This window comes from Eschscholzia californica, unplaced genomic scaffold (assembly GCF_041429995.1).
Source record: "Eschscholzia californica isolate CP2 unplaced genomic scaffold, dmEscCali1.0.p SCAF_5, whole genome shotgun sequence".
Classification (NCBI taxonomy): domain Eukaryota; kingdom Viridiplantae; phylum Streptophyta; class Magnoliopsida; order Ranunculales; family Papaveraceae; genus Eschscholzia; species Eschscholzia californica.
In genome coordinates this window covers 26417120-26429238 of record NW_028238472.1, presented here as the reverse complement: position 1 = coordinate 26429238, position 12119 = coordinate 26417120, and the positions used below count along the sequence as shown (strand labels likewise).

The window sequence follows — 12119 nt, the reverse complement described above, 5'->3', positions numbered from 1 at the left end:
TCTCCATGAATTAAATCCTTATCATCTAGGATCCAAGAAAATAGTCAAGCCAGAGCTTGATCTTTCCAAAATTGAGAAAGACAATCTAATAGAATTGAGCAGAAAGAGAAAAAATCTAATCAAACTATAAGTTTGTACGGGGGAATAAGACTGTTACTCTTTTGTAAATCAAGAAATAACCAAGTATCGGTAGCTAACACTTCCACAACAAATCCCTTCAATATTGGGAGAAAATTTGTATATTAAATATTTGAATAAAGAAACAATGAACTTAAGATACAAAACTGAAGTACCCAAGTTCGCATATAAAACTCTACAACAATATAAACGTAATCGCTTCTCCAGGTAGATCCTATCATCCAGGAAACAGACAACGGCCAAGATGATTCCCATACCTGCAGAAATGAGGAAAAGGAAACCAGATTGAGTGGAAGAAAATAGAAACCAAGTATGCCGTATCCACTGTTACCCTTCCGGCATGAAGAGGTCAGACGACTATTAAAAACTTCCAGAATCCATTTCCAATCACCAAGTGTCTGTGATCATGTTATTCATGATTAAATACATCATACATCAAAACATAATCAGTACACGGATAAAAAAGAAAGCAAGTAAAGAGAGACCCATACGAATACAGCCTATATGTGGACAACTAAAAAGCCGAAGGTTTAAAGCCACCATCCATTTTCATTTTAAAAGGTCACCCTCGAGAGAAGAAAAGAAGAAGGACTGAAACGACAGCCCACCTACTATCATGAAGAACATAACGAGAACTTATACTATGCGTATTCCATTACTAACAAAGAACTAAAAATACTGCAATGCATAAGATATAGACTCCTCTCATGTAAAGGTTTCCCATATTGGATGGCAACAACTACCCCATGAAATCTACACAGACTAAAATTTTGTCGACAAGAAGCACCACCAACTGAAGAGAATAACAGTCAATTTAATACAACTCTGAAATATTAACTCTTAGCGGAAATATCTCATCAATAATTGATGACTGCTAGAAAGAAGAAAAATTTAAGGCGAAACAGATTCCAAATAAGCTTAATAGAAAACTAGATCAGGTTTAAGTTTCTATACGAACTAATCTAACATATCACAGAGTCATCTAATATCGGATCAATACCTTTACTAGCTAAACCGCAATGAAGTAAGTATTTAAGATAATGATCCTGATGTGAAATCGGCATCAGAATAATCTCTAACTCCATTAAAAGTAATTATCAATGAGTAGTAACCCCATTCAATCTCAAATATCAACTAAAAAGCCAGATACTGTAGAAAAGAAAAGAGAAGAAGGAAGAGAGAGAGAGAGAGAGAGAGAGAGAGAGAGAGAGAGAGAGAGAGAGAGAGAGAGAGAGAGCAATCAATTTGACAAATATTAACTCATCTAATAACAGTAAAATGTTGGGCATTTAGGTCGGCAGACTGCCATGACCACTTCCACAATAAACGACAATCCATAACACCGTCTGGAAGTTAACCCCTAAAATAAGATCAAGTACGATATCCAAAGCTAACTTAAATTAGTAATACAAACCGAAGTTGAAACGAAAAATCTACCAAGCGGTTTGCACCAACATGATGGAGCTCCTACGATAGCAAGAAAACCTTCTAATTTACCTTTAAAAGTCAGATAATGAAGGAAACGAAAGGTAAAGAACTTAGGCACCATGGATTTACTAGTCATGGATCTGCAATAAAACTGTAAATACTTAACTTACACATGATGAAGGAAATAATTCCAGTTCGTAGTCTTCTGAGTTCTCACCCTCGACCCAGCACCGGAAAGCTGACTTTTATCCGTTGGACTTGTAATTCAACATATCCACATGATGGAGTTCCTGAGAAAGCAAAACTTCTAACACACCTTTAAAAGACAAAAAGACGGGAACAAACTACTATGGAAAACTCCACCTTAAAGGTGGAAGAGACATAGCCTAAGAAAAACACTTTCGGGAAACAATTTATAAACATAAAGCTTTTTTGAACACACAGAGTGATTTCTATATCATAAGTACCACTCAGATACCACGGATCAAGGTGAACCTAAGAAAAAGGCATATTACAGTTGCATTGGAAACTAAAACACCTCAACACATTGAATTGCAGCAAGCATATATAAGTACCTGACCATAAGCGAACATACAACTATTGTACCCAGAGAGACAATTCTCTACCATTGGCGGACCTGCGACTCTGAAAAGCATATCCTGTATATAATTCAATTTCCAAACAATCGTCAACAAGCTAGAACTACAAAAGGATAGATCAACTTGATACGGTCAAGTTCATGGAAGAGTATTTCTTCATCAGATCCCTTACCTGATTGATCGTTTCACATGCCACATGGTCAAATGTGAACCTAGTTTCTGGTTTCCCAACCCAAGAAATGCTTTGAGCGCTCTCCTGCTTCAAACATCTGTTGTAACCATGCAAGCTCCGCTCCATGTTATTGAGTGGACGTACACGAATTAAAACCTGGGATGATCAACATTTGTCATGTTATGTACTTTGCAACCAAAAGGCATTCTCGAAAGTAATGCAGCAACTAAGTTCAACTTCTCTTACTTGTACATTGTGATCCATCCAAAAAGGATCTTCTCTGAGCTCAAAGTGAAGCACTTCAACTGTATTAACTACAGAAGCTGGAGCAGTAGACATTCCTTTGGAAAATGAACCTGTTTTTCCAAGACGAGGTCTAAAGCTCATAGGAGGTCGAGAAACACTAGTATGCAAAGGAGCCATTGTTCTACCAGTAGTCGATGAGATAACTTTCTCAATCTCTTCCAGATTTGATTTCTTCTTCTTCGGAGGTCTCAAATCTGTTAACATTCTACAATTCACAAGTGTCATACATTATTCACAGTGATCTAAACCAGAAAACTTACAAAATTTAACAGTCACTTTAAAAAACCAACAAATTGAAAAATTTGAAGTTCTAAAAGAACCAACACATTAGACCCAATTTCAGAGTAATTAGACCTTAGAGCTATTTCAGACCAATTACACCATATTTCTTACCAAATTCACCAGACAAATTTGAGCAAAGTTTGAACAAATTTAGGGCACCATTTACGGAGAACTGGCTCACATTATCTAGGGGAAATTTGTATAGAGAGAGAAAGAGATGTGATTTACCCGCTCCTGAGACGAAGAAAACCAGAGGCCCTTACAATTACGAACTTGGAACAACAAAGAAATGTAGAGAGGGGTGAACTCACGCAGTCACGCAGTCACGCAAAGAAATTTGGGCCGATGCTATTTACTGAGCTATTAAGTGCTATTTAGAGGGCCGACTATTTGTAGATACACTTTTTGCTATTTAAAGTGAGTTTGACTTTATCACAACTTACTAGGTATTTAGAATGAGACCCCTATTTTACAGATAAGCCCTTCCTTCCATCTAAAACCCTTAGGTCATGTTTGGCGGACGGGAATGGAATGTGATTCCCGGGAATAGGAATTAGATTCCCGATAGATTCCTAACTTGGTGTTTGGTTCGTGTAGGAATCGGAATATAATTTTTTGTAAAAGTCATATCATATCCTTAAATTACATAAATAAAACATCAATTTTATTATATACTTTAATCAGTATAATTAATTATTCAAAATTGTAGATATGAAATAATAACATGACACACCAATTAAGTAGTATTTAAAAATTTATTTAAACTACCAACAATTCTTAAAGCCATTCTCATGCGCCAAACATGGCCTTAATCTCTTCCCTCCAAAAATTCTTAAAGTCATTCTTTCAACTTTTATCTTAATGTGTTAGGATTTCAAGACTTTTTTAAGTAGTTTTCAAATAAATCTTGTTATAGATTTATCTTGAATCATATATACACATGGAAGTAGATTTCTCTTTAGCCCTTGACGTAGTTTTCAAAGAAATCTTGCCATACAAGAAATGAGATTTTGTTGTCATATTTTTTTGTTGGTTCTGACCGAAAATTTCAATTTAAATTCGGTGGTTCCTACCGAAAAATTCTTTTTTTTTGTTGCCGTATTTTTCTTATAGTTTTTGTTGGTTCTGCAAAAAATATTGTTTTAAATTCGGCGGTTCCTACTGAAAATCCCTCTTTTTTTATGTCGTATTTTTCTTCTAGTTTTTGTTGGTTATGGCCGAAAATTTCGTTTTAAATTCGGTAGTTCCTACCGAAAATCCATCTTTTTTTTGTTGCCGTATTTTTCTTATAGTTTTTGTTGGTTTTTACCGAATTTTTTTTGGTAAAAACGTCACCGAAAATGCTCATCATTCTAAGCATTATTTTACCGAAAATTTGGGTCGTTCATAAAAGTTATGAAAAATGTTGACCTAAGATCTAAGTTCTTTTTGGAATAATCACCACAAATTAGTTTATCTTACATCTAAAGTTATACTTTCACTTAGAATATTGTTATATGAGTCCAATAAAGAGTTGTAGTTGAGTTCTTCTATATCAAAACTCTTCCATTAATGAAGCTTCTTGACAACCAAGCTACTCCATTAATGTACCTTCCTCAATAGTGTTTCTAGTAGATTGTTCATAGTTGTGGTGGTGATTGTTGGGATGGTGAAAGTTGTTGGTGGTGGAGTTTAGGAATGAACAAGATAAAATATTTTCTACTCTATAATGAATACATATTTATTTCAATTTCATCCTTGTTAAAATTTGATTTTAGTCCCTATGTGCTCTGTAAATAGCAAAGTCTTATTTACAGAGAAAGTGAAAAGATTCCAACTTTTGGGCACTCTAAATAGCCAAAGTAGCTCTGTAAACAGTTTTAGGGTATTTAGAGGGCTCAAAAGTTGGAATCTTTTCACTCTCTCTGTAAATAAGGTTTTGCTATTTACAGAGCACCTAGGGACTAAAATAAAATTTTGATAAGGATCAAACTGAAAAAAAAATATATTCATTATTGAGTAAAATATATTTTATTTCTTTCATTCCTAAACCCCACCACCAACACCTTCCACCACCACAACAATCACCGCCACAACTATGAACAATTAACTCACAATCACCTACTAGAAACATTAGTAATGGAAGAAACTAACAATGAGGAAGGTACATTAATAGAAGAGCTTGGTGGTCAAGAAGTTTCATTAATAGAAGAGTTTGATATTGAAGAACTCAACTACAACTCTTCATTAAATTCATATAACAACATTATGAGTGTAGACATAGCTTTAGAGGTAACACAAACAAATTTGTGGTGATTATTGTGTTGACTAAAATCCACATCAGGGCCCTCAGCGCTAAAGTGTCAATTAAGACGTCAAGCCCAACGCAACACTCTCGGGCCCAACCCAGAATCTAAATGGGCCCTCGTCGACTAGACCCTAAAACTCGTGTCAAGCCCAACCACGTGCAAAGAGTTTCCATATGCACAAAACTCCACACGCTCGAATCTCCACACGTCTGGCGCTTGACACGTCTAAATCTCCACGCACCACGTGTAAAAGATCGCTTAACGAAGAGATCCTCTACATGTCACATATGCCCATAATGACATAGATCTCAGACTTGGTCAACGTAACTCCAGAGACAATTACCCCCCCCCCCCCATTGATGGCATGTATAACATGGTAATGTCTCACATAAATATGACATCATGGGCATGCACACCCAGAGTAATTACCGGAGAACATGCACAACCATTGTGTATGTAGAGCTCGTGTACGCGTCACCACATCCCAGGTATCTTGCCACGCATTTACTCTGTAACAGTCACCCTTTACTCCTCCCAACGGATCATTCCTCATACCTATATAAAGAGGAGCACTTCCATTTCACAAGGCATCGCAAGCAGAGCAAAGCAATACCACTTCTTCTTCTTCACTCGTTCTCTGTTCTTCAATTGTTCTTGAGACGTTGGCATACGAGTTACCTGGTTCTTAGACGCTTTATCCCCTTTACTTTACAAGTTCATCTTGATCTGGTCGTCGACACTACTAGACGCCTCAAGGGCGTTAAAGTTTCTCCTTGCTCGACGCTTCCAGTTATCATCAAAGGGATCAAAGCCTTCTCGACGCTTCTAGAGAACATCAAGGAGGTCATAGCTTCCTTCTTGTCCGACGCTACTGGTAACATCTACTGTCCCACTTCTGATCATTTCACTCCCATAGACTCGAGCTCCGACCATTCTACGAGCCTAGCCACTCTCCAATTACACGTCAACGATTACATCCCCAGCATTCTGTTTATTATCCTTTCTATAGTTTGGTGACTTGACTGTCGGAGGGCCCTTGGCAGGCACCATCCTGGTGTCCCCCAAGTCTTCACAGGTTTGTTCGTATCTGTTCACCTTCTTTTGCAGGTTTCTTCCACACTTGCTGGTGCCCATCATTCAAGAACTCGACGTTTGGAATTCTGGAAGACGTTCGCGCGTCTGACCTTCTGATTTCGACCCGTAAACTTCTCACCGTCTACCGTTTGGTGCCCACCGTGGGGCCTCAGCAACTATCAATAGAAATACCTAATCAAATGGAAGAGAACATGACATCTGCTCCACTCGGCATTTCTTCTCAACTTGCTCTACTTAACGCCCAAATGCAAGAGAACGCTGATCGTGTCAAGGCGTTAGAGGAAGAAAATCAACTGGTCAGAGCAGAGAACCAGTTGCTCCAAGAAAAATTACCGAACTTTCTGTGACGACTCCAGGGGGCTCTAGAAATCGCACCTCAACAGATGCTAGACCATCTTCTACAAGTACAGGAGGAGCAGACCCTTCCAGTCAAGAAATTCCTGTAACAGTTGGAGGACCAACTTCGATTCTTGACACTACTCCTATCACGCCATTACGTGTCTTCCCACACACGCATCAAGCTCTTCCAACTAGTGCCCCCCTTTACTCTTCTCTCCCATATACTTTACCTACTATGTATACCATGACAAATGGATCAACTCAGGTTAATGCGTCTACTGATTCGCTTCCGTTTACATTTACAGGTACTCCTCCAGAACAGGTAATGGCGAAGAAGTTGGCAGAAATGGAAGCGTTGATTACACGTATTCCAGGAATGCCTACTCCTTTCAAGAAGAACCTCCCCTACAACTACGCCGACTTCCCCTTTGTAGACGCTATTGCACTGATGGAGATGCCAAATAAATTCTCCTTCCCGAACACGAATATGTATGATGGTATTTCGGACCCAGACGATCACATTGCATCTTACAAGCAGAGAATGTACGCAACAACTATTCTCAGAGATCTGCGTGAAGCATGCATGTGCAAAAGTTTTGGGTCCAGTCTGACCGGTCCTGCCTTACAGTGGTACACAAACCTTCCAAATAATTCAATTGCATCATTTGCTCAATTGACAGACACCTTCGTCGAACAGTTCGCCAGCAGCAAAAAGTTAGAAAATCTTTATGGTGACTTGTATCGGGTTCACCAACGAAGAGGAGAACTGATATTGCACAAAATGTCCGGACGTTGACTAACGTCTGGAGAGTCAAGATCAGACCTAAAGTCTCTTGGATCGACTCGGCTTAAGGCAGTAAGACAGCTAAATACCTAACGGTCCACCACATTTTCCCCTAATAGGGAGGTCGGCCGGAAGAAACCAGCTTTGCACAAAACACCCTTGACATGGATAGATCAGCCCTGGGGTCTCAAAAGGAAAAAGGGGGTCTCCAGAGGTTCGGCCCATATCTTACGCCCAAAACTGGGGAGATATCAGCGCTGCGCGACCTAAAGACTTAATCCCGAACTTTCTAGAAAGATCTCAGTCGGCCACATATCTTGAAGTGTTTAAACCCGATTGAACTCCACGTATCTAAAGGAGGAAACTTCTCCTTTTGAGTCTATCACTCTGGCAAGATATATACAAAGTATCCTTGAACTTAGGAACATTCGCTTATCAAAGATCCGGGATAGACTCAAAGAGAAACCCTAAATACGCTAAAGAGGAAACTTCCCTTACGGTTTGACGGCAACCGCCTCACCACCACCACTAATTACAGTCGGCCTAACTTCGCCTATAAAAGGCCCCCCCCCCACATCGTCCTTCTCAGGACACGATCTCTTCACCCCGAAAAGATCACTCAATACTCAGAGTTCCCATAACTCGCCCCCCAAAAGGATCGATCAATATTCATTCTTTTACTGCAAAGAGCACCCTGACTGTCTTGAGCGTCGGAGCGGTTTTCGAACCCTAACTATTTCCCTTAAGTTCCCCAGGCAGACATGTCCTCGGATGAACACACTCCATCTGATTTCGCAAAGGGAGAAACTAATTTTGTTGAGCAGGTAATTGTTGCACATTTGCATTGTTTCTCCACTCGAAATTGGGATGTTGGCGCCATCCAGGGTTATAACTATTTGAGAACGGATCGTTCCTACTTCTTTGCTGTTGAACAAAGCTCGCTTGAGCTACTTCATCATGTTCTACAAACAAGCTAGGACATTCATCGGATTTGTGTCCTTGGTGAGAACACACAACACATACTTGGGATTGTGGAATCAACTATTTAACAAGGTCAGTAAAAGCATCAATACGAATATTAACCTCATTATTAGTACTAACCTCATTTACATTTGATCTTTTATGAACGGGTCTTCTATAGTTGAATTGTGAAGAATTGGCTGCAATGTTTTCAAATATAATTCTTGCCTCATCAGCATTTTTATTCATCAACCCACCTCCACTAGTAGCATCAACCAAAGTCCTTTCTGAATCAAGTAAACCTTCATAAAAATACTGCATCAAGAGCCAATCCTCAATTTGATGATGTGGGCAGGAACTTAAAAGTCTTTGGAAACAATCCCAATATTCATGAAATGGTTCGCCAACTTCTTGTTGTACTCCCACAATCTCTTTACGAATCTTGTTTGTCTATTGGGCAAGATAAAATTTCATAAGAAACTTTGCAGCAAGTTCAGCCCATGTAGTGGTAGAAGCACTAGGTAAAGAGTAAAGCCACTCCTTGGCTCGTTACTTAAGTGAGAATGGAAACAATCGAAGTCTAACCTCCTCATTTATAATCCCTGGACTTTTCATAGTAGAGCAAACAACAAAGAAATCATTTAAATGAATGTGAGGATCATCACCTATCTTACATAAAACTGAGGTAACAAGTGAATCGTTCCACTCTTGATATCAAATGTTGCATTATTTTGTGGTAGAGCAATGCAAAGTGGTTGATCTAAAGCAAGAGGGATAGTGAACTCCTTCAACGGACGAGTATTGTTGTTAGCATTGTTATCTCCTCTATACATTGTGAATTCCTCATCGTCTCTCTCACCTGAGAAATTCGATGATGCCGGTGAGGATGGCAAAGGAATTAAAGCAGCTTGCTGAACTTTTTCTTGAATTGCTTTAGCGTAGAAATTTGATTTTAGCCTGTCAATTCTTTTCGCAATCAGGTCAAGCTCCAAGTTTGACATACACCTAAAATCAAAAAGAATTTCTAAATTAGTAAGCAATACCAAAGTTACAAAAGAAAATATAGATAAGGATAAGCAACTAGATGAAACAATTCCCCAGCAGCGACGCCAAAAATTTGTTGTATATTTTGCGCACAACGAAGTAATACCTTTCTTACTTCAATGAAGTCTAGTGATAGTAATAAGCAAGGGTCATCCGACAGGGAATTGTTATCTAATTATAATGCTTATCAATGTCACAAATAAAAGAAAATATGGTTTTTGGATTGAGATTCTAGTTGTAAATCTAACTTAACAAGTGGTTACTAAATAGTAAAGAGAAACAAGTCAGGGCTCCTTTCCACTCTAAACAATCATTCACTCCTTAACACAAGTATTTGGGATCAAGTTTCACAAAGCATAGATGAAGATGCTCACATAATTGCTCATGGCATTTGAGTCAAAAACTACAGTTCTCTCATAATTTATGCACCATGTATGGAATTTACAATGAAGCATGTATTCCTCATTGGAAATCAATATGGTATTTACTAAATTTAACAATGAGGAATCGATTAAACACAACGAGAACGAACATCACATATTTCTTAAGATATGATATTTATCTTAAGCAAACAAGTATCAAACTTCACATGTATAGATCTTATCCTACACATTTGTTGCTCTTAAGTTGTAGTCAATATGACACTTGCTCTAAAACCTGCAACTAATAAGCTTAAAATCATATTCCTATAGTGATCATTCACAAGAATAAAGATTATAAACCAGAATTTCAAGTGGTGAATTGGACATCATCTAAGAATATGAAACTCAACCCAAATATATATTAAGAAAGTGAAGCCATGTTTAGGTCTTTAAGGCAGCCCCAACTCGAATAAAATTAGCTACTCATGTTTGAAAATAAATCAGCAAAACAAAAGTAAAAAATACTAGAACTCTGAATGGAAATCAGACTTTTGTAGCTTCTATTCCCTTTCTCTTCTTCTCCTCCTCTCTTCCTTGCAAAGATGCTCCATTTATAGCCTTAGGATCAATTTAATCCAACACTTTTGTAACCACAAACATTAATTCATCCTAATAACTTTTGTAACCACAAACATTAACTTCTCAATTTAATCCAGCACTTTAATGTCTTCAAATTAACTTTTGTAACCTCTTTTGTAGTAATTGCCATCAATTAAACCTTAGAATGAATTCAGCCATAACCTTCACACTCTAATGAATCTGGACCAATTGTTGAACCAGTTTAACTTTGCCTCATAATTGTCTTTGGTATGTCTTTTTTTTTCTAAACTTTTCTTTTTTTTAATGTTATCAACTTAATAAGCCAAACTGACCACATCAGCACCCAAAAGGTTTAGTTAGAGACCATTTGATATTGCCTCCTCCAAATGTGAGTTTTTTAGTCAGTTTTCCAAATCTGCTCCAAGTATCTTCACAAACACAAAATAACATTATAGACACAATAAATTGCTTAAGAACATAACAAAGATCAAATATTAAAGTACGAAGAAGTGTCAAAATTATGTCACATCAACACGTCTAACTCCAAAATAGGTACCTAACATGAAAAACACATAAAATATTATTTATAATACTCGAAAAGAACTAATTAGTCTAAGTTAGACTCTCCAAATGTGACATTTTCGTGTCACATTATTGTTGTAATGAAAGGAATGAGCAATACAGTCAGATGGCGCGCAAAGACAAAAATTCCTAGTGACAAGAGAGACAGTACCAAGTGGTGTGAATTCCACGCTGATCATGGACACACGACCGCTGATTGTATAGCTCTTCGGCTAGAAGTAGCGGAACTGCTGAAGAGAGGTCACCTTACTGACATACTGACAGATAAAGGGAAGAACGCTATAGCCCAACGAGATGTTCATCAAAAAGAACCCGAACAATCAATTCCAACGAAGACATGTTTAGTTATCACAGGAGGATCAGAAGTGAGCGGAGTCAGTAATTCAGCCGCCAAAAAAAGTGCACGTGTAGCGCCCAATCCAGACGCTTACTCATCTAAAACATCTTCACCTGTCTTCAGCGGCCAAGTTCTTAGCTTCCCAGACAGTGAAGCATCAGGGCTCGTCAACCCTCATCACGACGCTCTCGTTATCTCACTTACTATTTCAAATGTTCTGGTTAAAAGAATATTTGTTGATAATGGTTCATCTACTAACGTGTTGTTTTTACATGCATTGCGAGGAATGGGACTGGAAGAGACGAGAATCTGTCACCGACCTACCATTGTCATTGGCTTTAGTGGCGAGCAAAAGTACACGCTCGGCGAACTCTCTTTACCCTTTTTTGCAGGTGGAATCAACCTAAGTACAACTTTCGTGGTACTGGATAGTCCTTCTGCCTAAAACATGATTCTCGGGAGACCTTGGATCCACAACATGAGAGCAGTCCCATCAACCTTTCACCAGGTCATAAGGTTTCCTACTCCATAGGGAGTACGTGAAGTGAGAGCATGATTCATATAGTAAAGGGTTTAAGCATGTCAACACATAATGAATCAAGTAAATAAGTTCATATAAAAGCTAAAGATCTCTTCACTAATAATCTTACCCTAAAATGCAAGTGTCATACCATAATGAGCAACCTCTATGTTCCGAAGTCACAAAACTTTGATTCTTAAGTTAGTACATTGCGCCTTGACTTCGGCCTCACGGACATACACTCCAAATATGAATCACTCAAGAATGGTTCGCTTGTTGATGC

General features: G+C 38.2%; 2 protein-coding genes across 2 annotated transcripts; one reads left to right on the top strand and one right to left on the bottom strand.

Annotated features, from left to right (window-relative positions):
* Window positions 1-2082: 2082 nt before the first annotated feature.
* Window positions 2083-3242, bottom strand: LOC147538023 (kinesin-like protein KIN-12F). Its single transcript, XM_086642255.1, has 4 exons — window positions 3154-3242; window positions 2584-2848; window positions 2338-2493; window positions 2083-2211 (listed from the first exon to the last, which is right to left on the bottom strand). The coding sequence occupies exons 2-4, from the start codon at window positions 2845-2847 to the stop codon at window positions 2164-2166; spliced, it is 468 nt and encodes a 155-aa protein (XP_086498381.1). The 5' UTR covers window position 2848; window positions 3154-3242; the 3' UTR covers window positions 2083-2163.
* A 7817-nt stretch (window positions 3243-11059) lies between these two features.
* Window positions 11060-11761, top strand: LOC147538022 (uncharacterized). Its single transcript, XM_086642931.1, has one exon. The coding sequence runs from the start codon at window positions 11060-11062 to the stop codon at window positions 11759-11761; it is 702 nt and encodes a 233-aa protein (XP_086499057.1).
* The last annotated feature ends 358 nt before the right edge of the window (window positions 11762-12119 follow it).

Excerpts from the sequence above, each read along its gene's own strand:
- LOC147538022 (XM_086642931.1), top strand. The coding sequence starts at position 11,060 with ATGAAAGGAATGAGCAATACAGTCAGATGGCGCGCAAAGACAAAAATT.
- LOC147538023 (XM_086642255.1), bottom strand. The coding sequence starts at position 2,847 with ATGTTAACAGATTTGAGACCTCCGAAGAAGAAGAAATCAAATCTGGAA. Across the intron at positions 2,494-2,583 it reads GGATGGATCACAATGTACAA|GTTTTAATTCGTGTACGTCC; the intron begins GTAAGAGAAGTT and ends TGATCATCCCAG. Across the intron at positions 2,212-2,337 it reads CATGTGAAACGATCAATCAG|AGTCGCAGGTCCGCCAATGG; the intron begins GTAAGGGATCTG and ends TATGCTTTTCAG.